This window comes from Hyperolius riggenbachi, chromosome 12 (assembly GCF_040937935.1).
Source record: "Hyperolius riggenbachi isolate aHypRig1 chromosome 12, aHypRig1.pri, whole genome shotgun sequence".
Lineage (NCBI taxonomy): Eukaryota > Metazoa > Chordata > Amphibia > Anura > Hyperoliidae > Hyperolius > Hyperolius riggenbachi.
In genome coordinates this window covers 36,658,455-36,682,204 of record NC_090657.1, presented here as the reverse complement: position 1 = coordinate 36,682,204, position 23,750 = coordinate 36,658,455, and the positions used below count along the sequence as shown (strand labels likewise).

Here is a 23,750-nt window from a genome sequence, read left to right as displayed (position 1 = left end):
ATTGAGAAGTTCACACTATTGATGTATTTCACCAAGAAAGTTTTTTTCCCCAAATGTTTGAATGGTTAACCAGAGGGGGGCAGCAGTGTGATGAGGTCTACATGCAAAAGGCTGTAATAGAAGGAATGTCTGTAGTTTGCAGGGTGTGAACAAGACATGGGAGGAGACCTGAAAATAGTTAGTGCTCACAGTCCAGTGCCAGTCTCATTGCAAGAAAGAACTGCTGGGGGGTATAAAGAGTAGCACCCCCTCCCCAGTCCACAGAGACTTTGGCACAGCTGGTGACAATGACGACAGTCACATACACAGGCATTTTTTTTCTCTTGCAGCTCATCATTGCTGGCAGCTATGGTAAGTTACATGTTCACTTTTAAGCATTGTTCCATGTATGTATATTGGCTCATTTGTATGGATAGTGCTGAGAAGTACAATATTGGGGCCATTCAGTGAAAGGGATTAGAATTCTGCCTTTTTTTCCTGCACATCATATGAACAGCAATGCTAAAGTTGTGGCTTCATTTCTGACTAGTGTCAATGAATAAACAGCTGCATTTAATGTCAAAACTTTCTTATAATTCTTGTTTGCTTATTCAGGCATGTTTTATAATAGTAAATGATTGGTCGCTATGGGTAACAGCACTCTAGTCTTGCCCTTTGTCTTAGGTTAGGCATAAGGTACAAATAACACATTTTTTTGATGTGTGCCAATTAGGGCATCTTAGCTGTGCATGTACTGGAGCATATGCAGTTTTGTGACAACTGGCTGTGTGTAGCTGAAAAGTGGCTTAAGTTCCAATGGGGTACAGTGTCATGCAGAGTGTGTGTATGTATATATATATATATATATATATATATATATGTGTGTGTGTGTGTTTTCTTTTTGCACACATTGCTTATTTACTTGTTTGCAGAGTGAAGAAGCAAAAAAGTCTGTTAAAGCGGGATTGTCACCATAAAAATCAAATTTCAACAGCAACTGGTCTGAGTGTATTAAGTGATAAAGATGCTAATCCTGCATTCAAAATTTTCAAAACTTTTCCTGCTGTTATGGTTTGGAGTTATCACACACTTAAGGAGCACTGGCCCTTTAGTAGTCAGTACCAAACAGTTGCATGCTGAGGGTTCTTTTTTATCTATAATATATTACTCCTCTTCCATTTATTTCCCTGCCTAGCTGCTTATCTGAAACACGATCCTCTGCTCACTTGTGTTTACAAGCAAGGCTGAGGTGACTCAGCGATTGGAGGAGAAAAGAAGAAAAGTAAAGAGCAGAAATGACATCAGGATTTAGCCTAAATTATGGGCAAAAGACATGGTTCCCACCAGCTACAGGATTCTCTTAATTTACTATATAACATTTCCCTGGCATAGTATGGCTAATCCTACTGCTTTAACATGCTGCTAGGAAGTGGAAGTTGGGGCTTGCAAATCATGGAATGATTAAAAGTGCAGTGTGTGGAAGGAATAGATCCTGCTTTCTCTCTCTTATTGCCATATTGGGATGCAGACTTCTAGTTTGTAACTACCCCAACACCTACCAGCAATCCTCACCATATACTGATCTGATATGACCCACATTAGGACTGCAAGGCATTTTTTCTACAAAGAAAAGAAAAAACAGTGCAGGTTTTCCAGAACACATCTTTTTTGGGTTCCTTGACTTAGTAAATCCGAAATGGGGGGTGGGGGGTATCTTCTTCATCCAGTAAAAGGTTATAATGCTGTGCAGAGCACCTTCTATTTTTTTCCAGAATTTCTTGCACAGTATTGGGCATTTAAAGAGAAAATATATTTTTGTGCTCAATTTTACCTTCCTTTAAAGTGGATCCGAGATAAACTTTTACTCATTGCATAATTGTGTTCCTAATATATAGTTTATAGGGCATTCCTCAAGCCAAATACTTTTTTGTTTTGTTTTACTACTCTAATTCCCTATAAACTAAACAAGCCTCGCCCACAGCTTTTTCAGAGTGCCTTGACACTGTAGCAAGGCATACAGTCAAAAGCGGCGCCTGGAAAAAATGGCGCATGCCCTTAAAACGCTATTTAGCGTTTTAGAGTTTAAAACGTAATTTCCCACTCCCGGTGTGGTGGAGTGGGAGAGTGCATTGCCCGGCTGCCTGCGGTGGGGCGGGAGGAGGCAATAGCTGCCCGGGGAAAAGTGTAGCAGATGTGCGCAGGGAGTGGGGGCCAAGTCCCTCTCCCACCCTCTGTTCCTCACCTCGGGAGCCCCCTCCTTTTAATGATAGTCAGCGCAGCGGGAGATACAGCTGATCATCAATCACCTCCCCAGGCTCCGGTCTTCAGCAAACGTTAGAGCTGCACGTCTACGCTGTTTCTTCTCTCTGCAATGGCGATTACACTGGATCAGGAAGTAGTGTAATCAGCATTGCAGAGAGAAGAAACAGCGTAGACGTGCAGCTCTAACGTTTGCTGAAGACCGGAGCCTGGGGAGGTGATTGATGATCAGCTGTATCTCCCGCTGCGCTGACTATCATTAAAAGGAGGGGGCTCCCGAGGTGAGGAACAGAGGGTGGGAGAGGGACTTGGCCCCCACTCCCTGCGCACATCTGCTACACTTTTCCCCGGGCAGCTATTGCCTCCTCCCGCCCCACCGCAGGCAGCCGGGCAATGCACTCTCCCACTCCACAGGCAGCCATCCAGCAACGATGCCACCTGAAAACGGTATCTTACGTTTTCCGTACATTTGCATGGCGCGCCAGAAAGTAGCTGCGGAGCTATGCGCCAGATTTTCCTGCTTCGGTAGCAAGGGCTTATGGGAGCTCAGTCTGGGCAGGAGGAGGAGGTTACTAAAATCCAAAAAAACAGATCTTTAAATGCTGCTCCTGGTCTACCATGCTTGTGCCCTGTCCTCGCATTATTCTCTGTATGAGGAGCAGATACATGTAAATTCTCTGAGCTGCCAGTGCATGCATAGACAGGAAACCGTGTGTGATTAACCAAACTTGCCCGAAGAGAAAGAAAGTTACAGTTAAACCTTTTACACACAAGTTAATCCAGGGAATGAACAATTCGACTGAAGTAATGGAATTGCCCACTGACAGAACTGAATGTCTCTGCCAACCAATTGGAAACCACTGATAAACCGTTATTTTATCTGTCATTAAAGAGGAACTGTCGCAAAAATCTTAAAATTTAAAACACATACAAATAAGTACATTTCTTCCAGAGTAAAATGAGCCATAAATGACTTTTCTCCAATGTTGCTGTCGCTTACAGTAGTTAGTAGAAATCTGACATTACTGACAGGTTTTGGGTTAGTCCATCTCTTCATGGGGGATTCTCAGCACAGTCTTTATTCTTTACAAAGACATTCTCTGAAAAAGATTTATACCATGATGCTGGCCAGCCTCCCTGCTCACCGTACACTTTGTTGGCAGTTGGACGGAGCAACTGCCATTTACTAAGTGCTTTTAAAAATAAAGAAAACTCTAAGAACCCCCTATGAGAAGATGGGCTAGTCCAAAATCTGTCGGTAATGTCAGATTTCTACTACTTACTGTAAGTGACAGCAACATAGGAGAAAAGTAATTTATGGCTCATTTTACTCTGGAAGAAATGCTCTTCTTATTTATATAGGTTAACATGTATTTTAAATTTCAAGATTTTTGCCGACGCAATCGGCTCTAGCAGTACATATTGATTGCACATCCACACAGCGTGACAAGTGTAGGACCAAACGACTGATAGAATATGGAACAAGCAAAACGTACAGGTTCCCATACAGCTACTGATTTTGCGGCCCGATCGACCATCTGATTTGACAATTTTATCAGCTGAAAATCTGTGCGGCAACGTGTCCGTCCGATCGATGATTTGATCTATGCAGAAATCGATTGAATGCGTAGATTGGAGATGCTGGAAACATCTCGGATGAAAGTGTTCGATCAGCTGCGCAGCAATAATTGACTCAGTATCGCAATGAGTGTGACGGACCCCCTGGCCGCTGTCCCCGAAAGTGTAAAATGTCGCCCCCCCATACCTGTTTAATGTAAAATCCCACCTGCCCCACTGCCATTACTTAGTCATCCGGCGTGGCACAATGGATGCATGCGTTACATGGTACACGTGCCACCTGGTTACAATCGGGTGTGACGGCGGACAAGGTTGGGAGTGGCGGCAACGGACAGTTCAGATTTAACACTGAAAGGAGGGGGGGGGGCTTGTGGGGAGGACAGTTACACTGAGGGGTGCCGGACAGGCAGGTGGCATCGTCGCTAAAGTCGGCCTATGTTGTATGGGCAGGCAACATATCTCTCTCCGATCTGTCTCTTAGTTGATCTATACTGGCCTTCCAAACAAGGCCTTGTACCGCCTACAACTGATACAGAATACTGCTGCCAGACTTTTAACCAGAGGCGTAGCTATGGGGGGGTAAAGGGGGACATATGCGCCCGGGCACAGCACTGTTAGGGCGCTCAGCGTGGCTACTGCACCCCCACATGGGTGAGAGGCGGCCTCCTGGCCGCCCAAAGTTCCCCCGCCTCTCTCTACAGAAGCAGTGTAGAAGCGTTAATAACAGCAGAAAAAGGAGGGAACATCTGGCTATCTAAGGAGGGGGCACAGCTGGCTATCTATAGGGGGCACATCTGGCTACATATGGGTGGAAGGGGGGTCACATCTGGCTACAAGGGGGAGGGGGCGCATTTAACTATATAAACATCATTTGTACATCTGGCTCCACACGCCCACATTCTGATGGGTGACCACATCCATTTGGTCCAGAGGGGGATGCAAAAGCTGGCTTTGTCCTCAGGCGCTGAAAACCTTAGCTAGGACTCTGCTGTTAACTAACCAACCTCATCACTGCCACATAACACCAGACCTGCTCTCACTTCCCTGGCTACCTATAATATGGAGGATCCTATTAAATCACTACATAATCTGGGCCCTGGATACATGAAAGAAATGTTACAGCTGCGTAGCAATCCCCGCATTCTCAGATCCACAGGTTCTAATAATCTAGTCATACCCAGAGTCCACCTGAAAATGTTCAGTCCCAGAGCCTTCTGTCATGCTGCTCCTACGTTATGGAACTCCTTACCTCAGCTGATCAGGACAGCTCCGTCTCTGGATGTGTTTAAACCCAGACTGAAAACTCTCCTGTTTAGTTTGGCATTTGCAGAAATATAATTGTATTGTTAATACTTCATCCTACTACCAACGACTGAATCTGAGAGAGCCTGAGTCCTATGGATGAAAAGTGCTATAGAAATGTTATTGTTATCTGCCTATCGCTAGATGTATGGGCACCTGGATCAGGAACAGAAGATCAGATGGAAGTTCCGTTGTGCATGTGTGTACATTACATTGTCATTCCTGTTCAATTGATTACTGATTAGAAAATGAGTCAGTGATCAATTACCAGAAAGGTTGGCCAAAAATCTGCCAGTGTGTACGAGGTCATAAAGTCCAACTCGTGGCACAGATTTAAATATACAATCTGATAGCTTAGTAAGCAGATGTTTAAATAACTGAGCATGTGACCTGAAGAAGACCTGACTGAAGGGATTCACAGCAGGATTTGTGGGCAGGACTTCCTCTTTGTGCTTAGCTGAGCAATACCATGCAGTTCAGGCTGCAATAGAGAGCCAAAGACAGAAAACCTACCACTTAAAGGGAAGGTTCAGGGACAATAAAAAAAAAATCCAAATCCTCTTACCTGGGGCTTCCTCCAGCCCGTGGCAGGCAGGAGGTGCCCTCGGCGCCGCTTCGCAGGCTCCCGGTGGTCTCCGGTGGCCGACCCGACCTGGGGCTTTTTTTCTGCGCTCCATTATGCGTTTCACGCCGGCACGCTGACGTCATCAGACGTCCTCCGGGCTGTACTGCGCAGGCTCAGAAAGTATGTGCTGCTGGAAGAAGCTTCAGACTAGACGTGAGTGAATTATTTGATAACAGCCATGTAATAAACATGTAAATAGCAATACACTGGAGTAGGAAACCATTTGAGCCTGCAGTTGGCTTCAAGCAAGCCAGGGATTTTCCGAATCCCTTTTTTATTTAAGTAGGAATGATGCCAATCTACACAATACTAAATCATCACTAGATTATACGTTAAAAATGTAACAGACATCTGAATGCTCTGCTATCTCTGTAAATCCTTGGCATTCCTGCAACAGTTATTTGATTATTGCTCAGGCAATACACCAATAAAAACATAAAGGCCTTTCGCACACTACATAGTCTTCAGTCAAGACAGTCACCTGTCCCCATCTCGGGTGACAATGTGTACACTCACACGCATTGGCATAACTAGAAATCACTGGGGCCCCCTGCAAATCTTTGGATGGGGCCCCCTCCCCCCCCTCGCACACATGGTGTACAGAAAATGTATACAGAAAACCGACAGATGAGTGTGCTCCCAGCCTCAGCTTATTACACTCACTATGTCCGTCTCTGATGGAGCAGAACTGGCTCTGCCGACTTCACCAGTATCATTACAGTACACAGCACTTAGGGAGGCCTAGAGAGGTTGGGGGCTGGACGCTGTACACAAGACTCTGCTGCCCACTGAATAGGGATTGTCTACAAATCTTTGTCTGCAAAACTTTGTATGATTCCTTATCAGTGGCTGAGCAGGTGCAGTCATTAGAACAATTGTGCAAAGGGCAGACAGTTTTTACTCTCCATGTCCTTAGTTGTCAGTGTCTCAAGACAGGGAAAAGAAACTTCTCCCTCCAATGGGGCCCCCCTGCAGCTGCATCCTTTGCAGGGTCTATTGTTACGCCCCTGCTCACACGATCTCACTGTGCTGTCTACCGACTACCCCACAACGCCTGCTCATGCGCCGGTCTCACTGTGCTTATATTTACTTCTCCACCACACGACTGTCGCTCAGGCGCCGTAGGGTTCTGACCTAGTTCTGTATAATGCTTGAATCCGTCAGGGCATCCGGCCCTGACGGTGTGTCACCTGCATGTCTGAAGTCCTGCTCACATCAGCTGGCCCCCGTCCTGACCTCTATCTTTACCAGGTCCCTCACCGAAGGGAAAGTCCCCACCTGCTTCAAGGACTCCATCATCATTCCTATCCCGAAAAAGCTTGGAGCTTCAGACTTAAATAACTTCAGGCCGGTGGCCTTAACATCAGTGGTCATGAAGACCTTTGAATGAGCGGTCCTGCCGCTGCTCAAGTACGCTACCCTGGACCGACTGGACTCTCTCCAGTTCGCGTATAGGGCAAACAGGTCCACTGACGATGCCATTAACATCGGCCTGGAGTTTATCACTGACCACCTCGGCAGGCCGAGCTCATACGCTAGAATTCTCCTCCTAGACTTCAGCTCAGCCTTTAATACGATCTGTCCCCGGATTCTGCACGACAACCTCACAGAGCTAAATGTCCATCCAACCCTTGGTCTCTGGATCATAGACTTCCTCTCGAACAGGTCCCAGGTTGTTAAGCTGGGTGACATATCCTCCAGACCCAGAGTGACCAACACTGGAGCCCCTCAAGGCTGTGTCTTGTCATCATTCCTGTTCTCTCTATACACGAATAACTGCATATCCACAGAGGACTCTGTCAAAATCATCAAATTTGCGGACGACACCACAATTATTGGCCTCGTCAGTGAGAACGACGAGCAGGCTTACCGCAAGGAGGTGGACAGAATCTGCAATTGGTGCAGTGAGAACGGGCTGGTTCTCAACACGGCCAAAACAGTGGAGATGGTCATTGATTTCAGGAAGCATGCCAGCATTCCTCCCCCGATATACATTGAGGGCACTGAGGTCGCTAGGGTTCCCAGTGTCCGCCTCCTGGGAACAACCATCTCTGATGACCTGACCTGGAGGGCAAACACTACCGCAACCCAGAGGAAGGCGCAACAAAGACTCTTCTTCCTTCGCCAACTAAAGAAGTTCGGCATGGCCCATGAACTTCTGAGGTCCTTCTACTCAGCTACAATCGAGTCAATCGTCTGCTCATCCATTCTGGTCTGGTTTGCTAGCTGCACCGCCAGCGACAGATATAAACTCCAGAGGGTCATCAGCTCAGCAGAGAGGATTATTGGAAAACCCCTCCCCCCTCTAGATCTCATCTATAACACCAGACTGCGTAATAGAGCACTGAAAATTGTGGGCGACCCCTCTCATCCTGGTCACAGGTCTTTCAGCCGACTCAAACTGGGCCGGAGGTTTCGGTCCATCCCTGTCAAGACCACCAGGCGCATGAACACCTTTTTTCCACAGCCGTTAGACTCTTGAACTCTTCCCACCCCTCTAACCCCCCCATCCCTGCCATCTACGGTCTAAGACCTGACTTTGGCTGCGGCCGCTCTTGCTTGCTTGCTTACTGCTGGCCTAGTTGTACTAGTTGCACTACCATCTGCTACACACACTGTAATTCCTGATAGAACTGTAACTGTGCTACTGCAAATGTTGTATTACTCCTGTTCTGTTGCATCGCTCGTGTTCTGTTGTACTTCTCTGCATTATTTTGTTGTTGTTGTATTATTACTATTTTTGTGTTATTACTATCTCTGCGCCAATCAATGTGCCAAACCCAATTCCGGGCACGGTCCAACCGTGCTTGGCGAAATATATTCTGATTCTGATTGAAGAGGAAACTTAAAGTTTTGCAAGCTTGCAATAAACCATGTACGGGCAGCACGGTGGCGTAGTGATTAGCGCTCTTGCCTTGCAACGCTGGGTCCCCGGGTTTGAATACCAGCCAGGTCAACATCTGCAAGGAGTTTGTATGTTCTCCCTGTGTCTACGTGAGTTTCCTCCGGGCACTCTGGTTTCCTCCCACATCCCAATGACATACATATAAGTTAATTGGCTTCCCCCTAAATTGGCCCTAGACTACAATACATTCACTACAAGATACATACATAGACATATGACTATGGTAGCGATTAGGTGTTGAGCCCCTCTGAGGGACAGTTAGTGACAAGACAATATATACTCTGTACAGCGCTGCGTAAGATGTCAGCGCTATATAAATAATAATAATAATGTACAGTCAGTTATTAAATGTATCACCGGAATCGACGTTTCTTTGTTTGATGCCTGCATTTCTGCTCTTCAACTAACACCGGACCATATTTCACTTTCTACTTCACACTAACATGTTGTTTTAGCAGTGTGATTAGTGGAATCTGCCTGTGAGAGAATAGAGTAGAACCTAAAACCTCCTTACACTGATAGAAATGAAATAAAATCCCTGGAACAAGATTCTACACTATGCTACTGAAAGCTGGGTAACCCTCTACATTTTGTACTTTTATGGATCCTTTTGAACTATTTTGTTGTTGCCACCTGCATCACAGTTCGATTTTCATTCACCTCATGTCCTGATGATACTAAGTTACCTTAGAAAGGATATGAGCGAAAACCTCAGCAACCTGGTGGCAGACCAGCCCACCCAGGGGTCGTGTGGTGCGTGGACGCGGGTGAACGGCGTCCACTTACTATTTCCAGAGAGTGGACGCCGTTCACCCTGCCATGTTCGGAGGGGAGCAGCGCAGTGGAAGGAGAGCTGTGAGCAGCGATGGAGAAGGGAGGCCATAACCCCCCCCTCCCCTTTCCCTCACCTTAGGGCTCTCCCTCCCTCGCTCTCTCCTCCAGAAGTAACGTGTGGGCGGCTGGCAGCGGGCAGGGCTTACCTCTCCTCGTTCTGGCGCCAGATCTGCATGCCGCTGCTCTGGTCTGGACCAGACCAGACTTGCGGCACGCAGATCCGGTGTTCCGACGACGAGGAGAGGTAAGTCCTGCCGGCTGCCCGCACATTACTTCAAGAGGGGAGAGCGAGGGAAGGAGAGCACCCTAAGGTGCCTGCCCACAGCTCTCCTTCCACTGCGCTGCTCCCCTCCTGCTGGGGGACACCTGACTACCTATTCTGGGGGCATATACCCCCTGACTACATATACTGGGACATATACCCCCTGACTACATATACTTTGCACATATACCCCCCTGACTACATATACTGGGCACATATACCCCCTGGCTACATATACTGGGCACATATACCCCCCTGACTACATATACTGGGCACATATACCCCCTGACTACATATACTGGGCACATATACCCCCTGACTACATATACTGGGCACATATACCCCCTGGCTACATATATACTGGGCACATATACCCCCTGACTACATATACTGGTCACATATACCCCTGGCTACATATACTGGGCACATATACCCCTGGCTACATATACTGGGCACATATACCCCCTGACTACATATACTGGGCACATATACCCCTGACTACATATACTGGGCACATATACCCCTGACTACATATACTGGGCACATATACCTCTAACTACATATACTGTATATTCCTGCATATAAGACTACTTTTTAACCCTTGAAAATCTTCTGAAAAGTTGGGGGTCGTCTTATACGCCGGGTGTCATTGATGCGGGGTGATACGCCCTATCCTGTTACCGCCTCTCAGATCTCCCTGCTGAGGGAGCGCAATCTATTCTTCCATACCGCTCTGACAAACCGGTAGACAAGGAGAGCTGACCAGTCAGTCTACTTAAGGAGAGTTGACCAATGCAACAAGTCAATTGACTATATACTGTTATGTACTGGGTAAGACATACAGTACAGCACCAGTATCTGTTCATACACAGCACCAGTACATGATTTTTTTATTTTAATTTGGTGTGCATTGGAAGAGGGGTAGTCTTATACGGCGAGTATATCCCAAACTCTATATTTTAACTGGAAAAGTTGGGGGGTCGTCTTATACGCCCAGTCGTCTTATACGCCGGAATATACGGTATACTGGGCACATATACCCCCTGACTACATATACTGGGCACATATACACCTGACTACATATACTGGGACATATACCCCTGACTACATATACTGGGCACATATACCTCTGGCTACATATACTGGGCACATATACCCCCAACTACATATACTGGGACATCTACCCCTGACTACATATACTGGCACATATATACCCCTGGCTACATATACTGGGACATATACCCCTAACTACATATACTGGGACATATACCCCTGGCTACATATACTGGGCACATATACCCCTGACTACATATACTGGGCACATATACCCCTGGCTACATATACTGGGCACATACACCCCTGGCTACATATACTGGGCACATATACCCCTGGCTACATATACTGGGCACATATACCCCTGGCTACATATACCCCTGGCTACATATACTGGGCACGTATACCCCTGGCTACATATACTGGGGATATATACCCCTGGCTTCATATACTAGGCACATATACCTCTGGCTACATATACTGGGGACTACGATACTCATGGCTACTTATACTGGGGATACCTATATACCTGGCTACCTATGCAGGGGGTACCTATTTTGGGGGAACTGCTGTCAGATAATCTGCATTCTTGTGGAACCGCTGTTATGTATTTTGGGGAACAGCTGCCAAATTATGTGTATGTTAGGGGAACGGCTGATGCCAGATTACGTGTATTTTGGGGAACTGCTGCCAGATTGTGTATGTTTGGGGGACCACTGCTGCCAGATTATATGTATTTTGGGTGTTACGTGTATTTTGGGTGATCCGCTGCCAGGTTTTGCGTATTTTGGGGAACTGCTCCCAAATTATGCGTATGTTGGGGGAACTGCTGCTGCCACATTATCTATTTTGGGGGAACCACTGCCATATTATCTGTATTTTGGAGGAACGTCTACCAGATTATGTGTCTTTTTGGTGAAATGCTTTCAGATTACATCTATTTTGGGGGGATACACTACAGCAGACCTTTTACATCACTGCTAAGGTCATGTATATTTGGCCCCACCCATGACCACGCCCACATTATGCTTGACCACGCCCATTTTTGGCCCGCCGCGCGGCGCAGGGGTTTTCCAGGTGAGTCCACTCACCTCTTTTCCCAGGACTAGACCCCTGAGCCCACCCAGCAGAAAGCAAGACTAGGCAGCACAGAAGCCAGGTAACTTTGCCTAGTTATTAGTTTAAGTGCCTAATTATGGGATATGCTGCATTTTTTTTGTATTATTGGAGAGAGGGCTTCATCCAACATTTTGCTTGGCAGGTCTACTTAGACTGCTGTTAAGTTCATGTAAATTTGGCTCCACCCATGTCCACACCCACATTCTGTTGCATGGCCACACCCATTTTCCATCTGGAGTGCCCAAAAGTTCCCCTGAATCACTTAGGATCCTAGCAACGCCCCTGGAGATAGAAAGTAAAAAGACTGTCAAGGATCTTCAGTAGAGTTCAACTTTAATATTCATGCTGCTTATTTATGTTGAAGCCTGTAAGGAGCTGTCCTGTTACCTGTCAGGCACTTGTGAGCACAGTGAGATGTCTGAGGTGAAGCCCCCTCAGGGCAGGATCACAAACAGGCCTTCCCATGCTAGTGAATTCACTCAGCTGAATGTCACTGCTTGCAGATTCCTGACCGGGAAGATCATCAGTGCTTCATCTTATGGTGGAAGTCAGAGGGGAAAGTACTGCGTTAAAGAGAGAAGGGGCACGTGCCCTTGCCGAACAAAGGGCGCCCACTGTGTAATGGCGTAATTTGCATATCGGCAAGCCTCTAATTTGCATATCGGCAAGCACCTGTGATTTTATCGGGTTCCTCAGAGAGCCCAAATTTCCTTTTTCTGCTGCATATAGTGACTTTGTGGGGGGGGGGGGGGGGGGGGGTTAAGTTAAAGGGGCACTATGGTAAAAAATTGTAAAATTTAAAATATGTGAAAACATACACATATAAGAAGTACGTTTTTTCCAGAGAAAAATTAGCTATACATTACTTTTCTCCTATGTTGCTGTCACTTACAGTAGGTAGTAGAAATCTGACATTACCGACATGTAACGATCGGTGAAGCACAGAGAGGTCTGATTACCGGTGACCTGCAGCGTCACAGGGAATACAGACGTATACCAGATTATATGTGATCTGCAGTATCACCGATAATCCAATATACTGGCTAACCTCTGTTCACCTGAGTAGAGTGTAGTGTTTGGTGTAACAGTAACACAAAAATGCCGAGGCCTGGGTGCAGCAAGGAGAACTGCACGGATTCCTTCCGCAGACCTGAGCTCTCCAAGACGGGAGGAGTCAGACTGACAGTAGGAAGGAAAGTCCGAGAGTGACACTCAGGAAGAAGTGTCACTAACAGGACTGGGAACCGCCTCCAATCGTGAGGTCGGTTCTCGAGGTCGGACAAGCCAGGTCGTACACACACGGACAGATAAAGTACAAATACAGTAGGCAAAGGCGGAGTCAAAGTACAGGCAGGGTTCGGCAACGGGGTATCAGATATATCGGGGTACAAAATCAGGAGGCAGAAACAGAGTCTAGTTACGAGCCGAGGTTCGGCAACAGAGTATCAGAAATATCGAGGTACAAGGTCAGAGTTCAGGCGGATAGTCGAGGCAGGCAAAAGTCATAACAAATAATCACAATCAAACTAGTACTTTAGCTATCAAAATCTATCTAAGTGTAGGATTACAGCTCCTGCTGGTCCCGGCACACTTGAGGATCTGACTACGGATCTGGGTGCTCCCACATGTGTGATCGCAACGCCAGACGAAGCAAGAGTGAACAGCCGGCAGTATATATGCACCTAAGCATCCCCTGCACCTCCCAGATTGCTGGACCAATGGGGAGCGGAGTAAAGAGTCAGCTGACCTGCCTGATCAGCTGACTCTCTCCCGGGTGTCATAAGGCCTGCTTGAGTGCGCGCGCGCGCGCGTCACTCTAAACTCTGTGGGACTACGGGTCCCAGCCACCGCAGCCCCGCTCAGCGGTGTCTCTGCTGCGGGGACATGTGCGCGAACCGCCGCGTCCAACGCGGCGGTTTCGCCGCGTTGCCCCACCTGCTGCATGGAGGCAGCCGCCTCATGATGTGAAGAGGCGGCTGCCTCTCCGTGTGATGCGGAAAGAGCCGCCCGCCGCTGGCTCATGGCGGCGGCTCTTCCGCGATTCCTCACAGTACCCCCCCCGAGGAGTGGACTCCGGACAGCTCCTTCTAGGCTTCTCTGGATGTGAAGCGTGAAATTCCCTTACTAACTCATCCGCATGCATGCGGTTCCCAGGTACCCATTGCCTCTCCTCAATGCCGTACCCCTTCCAATGTACGAGATACTGTACCGAGTTCTGTACAGTACGTGAGTCTATGATCTTCTCCACCTCATACTCGGGTTGGGCATTGACTAACACCGGAGGAGGAGGAGTGGGACCCACCTGGGCTGCGGGTTTGAGAAGTGATACGTGGAAAGACCTCACTCCACGCATGCTGGCGGGAAGATCCACGGTATACGTGACATCGTTGATCTTCCTAGTAACTGGGAATGGACCCACGAACCTGGGACCAAGTTTGTCAGAGGGTTGTTTCAGGGTCAGGTGACGAGATGACACCCAAACCAAATCTCCTGGTTGAAATCTCCACTCTACCGAGCGTCTCTTATCAGCCTGACCTTTCTGACTCTGAAATGCTTTAACGAGATTATTCTTAATGGCCCACCACCTGTCTCTAAATGACCTTTGCCAGGCCTCCAAAGCTGGGAACGGAGTGGATGCAACTGGCAAAGGAGAGAATTTAGGCAATTTACCTGTCACAATCTGAAATGGACAGAAACCTGAGGAAGAGCTCTTCAAGTTATTGTGGGCAAACTCTGCATAAGGAATATATTTAACCCAATCGCTCTGTGTCTCGGCAACATAGCACCTCAAAAATTGCTCTAAGGATTGGTTGACCCTCTCCGTCTGGCCGTTTGTCTGCGGGTGGTACCCCGAGGAAAATGACAATTTCATGCCCATTAGGTGACAAAATGCCTTCCAAAACTTCGAAACGAACTGGACTCCCCGATCGGATACTATGTTTTCTGGAATGCCATGCAGTCTGAAAACATGGATGATAAATAAATCGGCCAGTTCCTGGGCCGAGGGGAGTCCTTTCAGAGGCACGAAGTGGGCCATCTTACTAAAACGGTCAACCACCACCCAAATAACTGACATGCCCTCAGATCTCGGAAGCTCTCCCACAAAGTCCATGGACAAATGGGTCCATGGCTCACTCGGGGTGGGCAAAGGCTGTAAAGTACCTACAGGTGCCAGGCGGGAGGGCTTGCTTTTTGCGCACACCGCACATTCCCTGACAAACTCCTTACAGTCGGCGGCCAGCGAAGGCCACCATACACATCTGGCCACGAGATCTTGCGTTCTAGACGCTCCCGGATGTCCCGCATTCTTATGGGAATGAACCATCTCCAAGATCTGAAAACGGAGTGCTAACGGAACAAATAACACCCCGTCTGGTTTCCCTTCTGGGATATCCTGCTGAAAAGGACTCAAAGTCTCTTTCCAGTCCTCCCAAGTCTCGGTGGCGGCTAACACCATACTTCGTGGGACAATGGTCTCGGGAACAGAGGGCTGTGCTGTCTCTGGCTCAAAACACCTAGAAAGTGCGTCTGCCTTGGTATTCTTACTACCTGGTGTATACGTGATCAAAAATGTAAATCTCGAGAAAAATAGCGACCACCGAGCCTGTCTCGGGCTTAACCTTTTAGCCCCCTCGATGTATTCTAGGTTTTTGTGGTCGGTATAAACCGTGATCGTGTGCTCGGCTCCCTCTAGCCAATGACGCCATTCTTCAAAGGCCAATTTGATGGCTAGGAGCTCCCTGTTGCCTATGTCGTAGTTTCTCTCTGCCGGAGAGAACCTTCGAGAAAAATAGGCACACGGGTGTAGTCTACCCTGAAGACCAGAACGCTGGGACAGCACAGCCCCCACCCCGATCTCCGAGGCGTCTACCTCAACAATAAACGGAAAGGAAGTGTCCACATGTCTGAGTATGGGGGCTGAGCAGAACAACCCCTTTAACTTAGAAAAAGCCTGTAAGGCCTCGGGAGACCAATGAGTGGTGTCTGCCCCTTTTTTAGTAAGGCTAGTGAGAGGGGCGACAACTGTGGAGTACCCCTTTATAAACCTTCTATAATAATTTGCAAACCCCAAGAACCGTTGCAATGATTTTAACCCCACCGGCTGTGGCCATTCTAGGACCGCGGAAACCTTGGCAGGGTCCATAGACAGACCTGAGGTGGAGATTATATACCCCAAAAAAGCCACCGACGTGACCTCAAAAATACATTTCTCGAGTTTGGCGTATAACCGATTCTGCCTCAGTTTGTCTAACACCATCCTGACATGGGTTCTGTGTTCCGGGAGGTTGTTAGAAAAAATGAGAATGTCGTCAAGATAGACTAGGACGAACTTTCCCAAGACCTCCCGAAAAACCTCATTGATGAGTTCCTGGAAGACGGCCGGGGCATTGCACAAGCCGAAAGGCATCACCCTATACTCGTAGTGCCCATCAGGGGTATTGAAGGCCGTCTTCCATTCATCGCCCCTCCTTATACGCACCAGGTTGTATGCCCCCCGTAAATCCAATTTTGAAAATATCCTAGCCTCAGTGACTTGTGTGAATAAATCGTCTATAAGTGGTAGCGGGTAACGATTCTTCACCGTGATTTTATTGAGGCCACGATAATCAATGCAAGGCCGTAAACCCCCGTCTTTCTTTTTAACAAAAAAGAAGCCTGCCCCAGCGGGTGACCGGGATGGCCTAATAAAGCCCTTTGCTAAGTTCTCACGGATGTACTCCTGCATGGCAAGTTTCTCGGGACCAGATAAATTATATAAATGGCCTCGAGGAGGCATACAACCAGAACGAAGGTCAATGGGACAGTCAAATGGGCGATGCGGGGGTAATTTATCCGCGGCCTTGGGACAAAACACATCGGCATAATCCGAATACTGTTCCGGTATACCCTCCACCTGTACCTTAGTTAAACCCAATGTTAGTCTCCCCAAACACTGCTGGAAACAATGAGGTGACCAGGCTGTCAACTGTCCTGTGGCCCAGTCTATCTGCGGGGAGTGGACTTGCAACCAAGGCATGCCTAGGATTATAGTGGAGGTGGACATGTGTAAAACAAAAAATTGTAACTGCTCCTCGTGCAATACCCCTATGGTGAGCTTCACAACCGGAGTCTGTGACAGAGGACAATTCCGCTGCAAAGGGGAATCGTCAACAGCCGTAACCTGAATGGGGGGTCTCACGGGAGTGAGTAGTAGACCCAACTCCTGAGCAAACTCAAAATTCATAAAGTTAGCCGCTGAGCCGGAGTCAATGAAAGCTTCAGTGGCAACAGACCTATCATCCCATGTGACAGTACAAGGGAGAAGCATTTTTTTCTCTTTAAGGGGTGAAGTTTGTGTGCCTAGGGTGTCACCCCCCACTACTCCTAGGCAGACCCGTTTCCCGCCCTGTTGGGGCAATTTCGCACCCTATGCCCTGCCTCTGCACAGTATAGGCACAGTTGTTCCGTCATTCTCCTCCTCCGCTCCACCTGGGTCAGTTTTGATCGACCAATTTGCATTGGCTCTGGTGGAGGCAAGGCCGGAGAGGACGAGACAGACGGAGTTGCGGTTACTGGGGATGCTACAGCTGGTACAGCGTACGAAGTCACCCTGACCCGGTGACTACTCCTAGCCTGCCTCTGATGGCGTAGCCTGCGATCTACGCGAATGGCTGATGAAATGGCCTCGTCAACTGTCTTGGGCTCGGGTACGGTCAACATAAGATCGGAAACCTCTTCCGACAACCCAGACAAGAAATAGTCCATGAGGGCAAAATTATCAAATCTCGAGGTGACTGACCACCTACGGAACTCTGCCGCATAATCCTCGACTGACCCTCTGCCTTGCCGTAAGAGTTTGATCTTCCGCTCTGAGGATGCCACAAGATCAGGGTCGTCGTAGATTATAGCCATGGCCTTAAAAAATTCCTCTACTGAGGTCAAGGCAGTATCGGTAGCGGGCAGGTTGTATGCCCAAGACTGGGAATCTCCAGTCAATAAAGTTTTAATGAAAATGACCCGTTGGGTCTCAGTCCCCGAGGATCGGGGTCTTAACTCGAAATATGACAACACTCTACTCCTGAAATTCCGGAAGTCAGACTTGTGGCCGGAAAACTTATCAGGGACAGGCATACGTATGTCCTCACTGTGAGGGGATCGCACTGAATCAACTGATGTCTGGAGGGTTCTCACAGAGCCTTTTAAGGCATCAATTAAGGCTTTGTGCTGGCCTAGTGACTGATGAATGCTATCCACCGAAGTGGCAAGCACAGTCAGAGGATCAGTGCGTTCCATCGGTATTTTGGTCTGGCGTTCTGTAACGATCGGTGAAGCACAGAGAGGTCTGATTACCGGTGACCTGCAGCGTCACGGGGAATACAGACGTATACCAGATTATATGTGATCTGCAGTATCACCGATAATCCAATATACTGGCTAACCTCTGTTCACCTGAGTAGAGTGTAGTGTTTGGTGTAACAGTAACACAAAAATGCCGAGGCCTGGGTGCAGCAAGGAGAACTGCACGGATTCCTTCCGCAGACCTGAGCTCTCCAAGACGGGAGGAGTCAGACTGACAGTAGGAAGGAAAGTCCGAGAGTGACACTCAGGAAGAAGTGTCACTAACAGGACTGGGAACCTCCTCCAATCGTGAGGTCGGTTCTCGAGGTCGGACAAGCCAGGTCGTACACACACGGACAGATAAAGTACAAATACAGTAGGCAAAGGCGGAGTCAAAGTACAGGCAGGGTTCGGCAACGGGGTATCAGATATATCGGGGTACAAAATCAGGAGGCAGAAACAGAGTCTAGTTACGAGCCGAGGTTCGGCAACAGAGTATCAGAAATATCGAGGTACAAGGTCAGAGTTCAGGCGGATAGTCGAGGCAGGCAAAAGTCATAACAAATAATCACAATCAAACTAGTACTTTAGCTATCAAAATCTATCTAAGTGTAGGATTACAGCTCCTGCTGGTCCCGGCACACTTGAGGATCTGACTACGGATCTGGGTGCTCCCACATGTGTGATCGCAACGCCAGACGAAGCAAGAGTGAACAGCCGGCAGTATATATGCACCTAAGCATCCCCTGCACCTCCCAGATTGCTGGACCAATGGGGAGCGGAGTAAAGAGTCAGCTGACCTGCCTGATCAGCTGACTCTCTCCCGGGTGTCATAAGGCCTGCTTGAGTGCGCGCGCGCGCGCGTCACTCTAAACTCTGTGGGACTACGGGTCCCAGCCACCGCAGCCCCGCTCAGCGGTGTCTCTGCTGCGGGGACATGTGCGCGAACCGCCGCGTCCAACGCGGCGGTTTCGCCGCGTTGCCCCACCTGCTGCATGGAGGCAGCCGCCTCATGATGTGAAGAGGCGGCTGCCTCTCCGTGTGATGCGGAAAGAGCCGCCCGCCGCTGGCTCATGGCGGCGGCTCTTCCGCGATTCCTCACACGACAGGTTTTGGACTAGTCCATCTATTCCTGGGGGGATTCTCAGGGATTTCAAAAGCACTTAGTAAATAGCAGTTGCTCAGTCCAACTGCCAGAAAACTGTGTAGTGTGCGGGGAGGTTGGCCAGCATCATTGTTTAAATCCTTTTTAGGAAATATCTTTATAAAGAATAAAAGCCTTGCTGAGAATCCCCTATGAGGAGATGAACTAGTCCAAAACCTGTCACTTTTGTCAGATTTCTACTACCTACTGTAAGTGACAGCAACAAAGGAGAAAAGTCATTTTTGGATTATTTTATGCTGGGAAAAAAACATACTTCTTATCTGTCTGTTTGTCCATATTTTACATTTTAAAATGTTACGCCATAGTGCCCCTTTCAGGTTAAGGGGGGGGGGGGGCATTGGGGGATTAAGTGTTCGGCACCACCTGGGGGTATTAAGGCTGGTTCACGCTGCAAACTGGCATCAGCGGTGCGTCACGCCCACTGCACTGCCAAAAGCAGGCCTTCAGGGAACACAGCATTTGTATGCAGTAACACCGCGTTGGTACGCGCTGTTCCCTGTCTGGCCACCAGCCGAGCAGGAAGTGACGCGCGCTTGCAGTCACTTCCTGCTTTGAGGTATGGGGAAGTGCATGGAAGCGTACTTTAAAAATATGCTTCCGCGCATGCGCACCACACGTCAACTTTTTAAAAAATCCCACGTCTCCATACACTAACATGACTTCCGAGCCAGCGCAGTTCGTCGCGGATCACGCACGGTAACATTTTTTTTTTTTTGCTAAAACACTCTTCCTGATGCCAAACTTAAATTCCCCAACCCTCAGGGGCGTAGCAATAGGGGGTGCAGCGGTAGCGACCGCATCGGGGCCCTTGGGCCAGAGGGGCCCCATAGGGCCCTCCCTCAACTACAGTATTAGCTCTCTATTGGTCCTGTGCTCATAATAATCACTTCTATAGATACTTTGAATAGTAATAATCATTAACACGCTGTTCCCCATCCCCCTCTTGCACCTCTGACACTGTGGTTGCCATTGGCAGGTTTTGGGGCAGCGTATCAGTTGTTATGTATAGAGTGCTTGGGGGGGCCCCATGTAAAACTTGCATCGGGGCCCACAGCTCCTTAGCTACGCCACTGCCAACCCTAACTAATAAAAAAGCTAACTTCTTCTTGCCCTAACCCTCTTAAATGTAACCTAATCTTGACTAATTCTCATATTTTGTTTGGCCTTTCAACTTCAGCACCCAATTGCTTAATAGTGGACTCCTCCCCTGCCCCAGGACCCCCAAGATCTGGTGACTTGAATCATTAAAGAGTAACTTAAACTCAGGATTGAACTTTATTCCAGTCAGTAGCTGATACCCCCTGTCCCATGAGAAATCTTTACCATTTTTCAAATAGAGCATCAGGGGGCTCTGTAATGCTGGTATTGTGGTGAAACCCCTCCCACAGTGTGATGTCATGACCATGGTCCTGACAGTTTGCTGTCTGTGAACCTCAATGCATTGTGGGTAATAACGCTGTTTGAAAATGCCAAGCAAGCAATATCTTCCTCTGTGCTTAGAACTCTCTGTAACAAACATTCCATACAGATTACCTGGCAAGACTAAAGATGCCACCACCTTTCATACATTTCAGAATGTAAATCGGGGCGAGGAAAGCTTTTACAATGGACAATCATTGACTAATGCCTGCTTTATTTATCCATGTGTAAAATGGATATTGTTGCATCTCAAACACTGCTGCTTATGAGTAAGGGTGAGTGATGGAAAGAATCCATGTATTTCTTGTGTGAATGATCCCTCGCTGTCATTCTGATGAAAGCTTTTCCTGAAAGCTGCTGCTAACCAACCACACATTTTCTGCAATGTCCCAGGAGAGATAATTGACCCAAGAGGTCTAAAGACCGAGGAGGTTGCAAAACACAGGTCTGAGCCAGCAGTTCATCAGGACACTCTGCTGTATGACGGTTCCATTGCTTGGCAGAGCATTGAGGGGAGAAACTGACACAGTGCAGCAGATTATCTGCAGTGAACACTTTTTCAACTGAAGAAATGATCAGGACAGGCTTTGCTGCCTGGCTACAGGATAATTTGCCCTCTTTATGGAAGTCCTCACCGGCAACCCACAAACTTGGCGCGGTCTCTTTCCTCATGGCTATAGTGGCCTTAAGATTTGCATATTCTGCAAAGCAGACAGTTTTCTAGAAAACATCAAACAACTGATGGCTTGGACAGAATTCAACGCAGACATCAGATACAGAAAGACACAGAGCAAACAGATTTTCGAAGCAAACTCCATCATGCCTATAGGACTGTCTAAGGTGAAGCAACATGTAGTTTGACTAACTACGAGATCACAGTCCCTACGGAGATAACCTAAAATGGCCCAATACCTGGAAAATCTCCAAAACTTTCAAGAGAGGAAAATCCTGGGTGTCTACAGACTGAGTGCCCACAACCTCAAAATCAAGTCTGGGAGACACAGATGGATGTACAATCCCAGGGAGGAGAGACTGTGCCCGCACTGTGAGCAGAAGATCCTCGAGGACGAGAATCACTTCCAGTTGCGCTGCCTCAAATATACCGTAACCAGGGAAACCTTCTTTAAGAAGATGACAGAACTATATTCAGACTTTCCCACATCACAGCAGTGGCGTAGCTAAGGAGCTGTGGGCCCCGATGCAAGTTTTACAATGGGGCTCCCCAAGCACTCTATACATAACGATTGATACGGCGCACCAAAACCTGCCAATGGCAACTATAGTGTCAGAGGCGCAAGAAGGGGATGGGGAACAGTTTATTAATGATTACCACTATTCAAAGTATGTATAGAAGTGATTATTATGAGCACAGGACCAATAGAGAGCTAATACAGTAGTTGAGGAAGGGCCCTTCGGGGCCCCTCTGGCCCAAGGGTCCTGATGCGGTCGCAACCTCTGCAACCCCAATAGCTACGCCCCTGCATCAGAGGATGCAAAATAAACTCTACATTCTGCTAGCAGAAGAGGAATCCTCAGTGATCTACAATCGCTGCACATTGTCACAGCATGCCACAGAAGGGGAGGAGCATAAATGAACTGTTAACATAAAAATGTCCCCCACCCCCTTCCATGTCCCCAATATCCCCCTGCTTTGGCAATGCCTGTATGGATCTTGGTCATGCCAATAAAGCTATCTTTGAATTAATTTTTATACTTGGGCTCTGCTGCTGCTGTTGTCATTCCACCCAGTTGCTCTTAGGCTCCTTTCACATCTAACAACGCGTGCAGGAGCCGTTCTCCTGCACGCGTTGACTAGCCTGCGGCTCTCGTCGGGAATCTGCGGTGCGATGCCGAGTAGCGGCGGTAGTAATGAATTAATCCAATGGGAAAACGCCGATTCCCGACGATAAAATGCTTCCAGATGCGTCGTACTGCAACGCATTGAAACGCAGCGTCGGGTGTGAAAGGTGAAATGAAAGTCTATGGACTTTCCTTTTACCTTGGTTAACGCAAAGTATAGACTTTGCGTTAAAACGCTGAAAAAGGGCTCTGGTGTGAAAGAGCCCTTAGAATACAGGATTGAAGGGGATGGGGTCAATCTCTCCTCAAGTACCACTAAGTTTCTTCAGTGATGGTGCAGCAAGACTTTGAGTTGTTGCCTCCTCCTTGTGCCAAAAGCAGGAGCTCCTGTTGTAACATTAGTCCTGCCTGTAACTGCCTAAGGGACAGTCTGCCCTTTTCGACAGAGCAGTGCTTTTCAGCGCTGCTAGATTTGGGCACTGCCGGCGCCTCCATAGACCACAATAGGAATCACTCCTATTGCAGCGCTCGGTGAGTAATGGTGGCGCCGTCAGACGACGGAGCCGAGGTTGCTTAAAAAACACAATAATTCGGCCTCCAGCAATCGCTGGAAGCCGAATTATTTCATTCCCCCACTATCCATGGCGGCCTGGAGGGGGAAAATTAATTAAACCGGCCTAGACTTGTGCAGAAACGAGATCAGCCATATACCGGCTGTATTCTGCGCCCAAGTCTACCGGCGCTGATTTCAAATGTACTCCTTTTCGAAGACTTGACTGCAAACAAAACTTCACTCAGACATCCTGAGGCACCACAAAAACAGGCTTTCGGGTTGCTTACTGACCTCATGGATGGATGGTATGGAACCAGTTAAGATCCTTTTACACTTAAAGGATACCCAAAGTGACATGTGACATGATAAGATAGACATGTGTATGTACAGTGCCTAGCTAGCACACAAATAACTATGCTGTGTTCCTTTTTTTCTTTCTCTGTCTGAAAGAGTTAAACATCTGGTATGTAAGTGGCTGACTCAGCCCTGACTCAGACAGAAAGTGACTACAGTGTGACCCTCACTGATAAGAAATTCCCCTTTTTATCTCTTTCTTGCTCTCAGAAGCTATTTTCTGCT

At 47.9% G+C, this 23,750-nt stretch overlaps 1 protein-coding gene across 1 annotated transcript in view; it reads left to right on the top strand.

Annotated features, from left to right (window-relative positions):
* Positions 1-201: 201 nt before the first annotated feature.
* ITGB3 (integrin subunit beta 3) overlaps positions 202-23,750 on the top strand; it is a 148,209-nt gene continuing 124,660 nt past the window's right edge. The window contains exon 1 of the mRNA XM_068263716.1: positions 202-351. Coding sequence (XP_068119817.1) covers positions 288-351 — 64 coding nt within the window. The 5' untranslated portion in view covers positions 202-287. The remainder of the gene's footprint in view (positions 352-23,750) is intronic.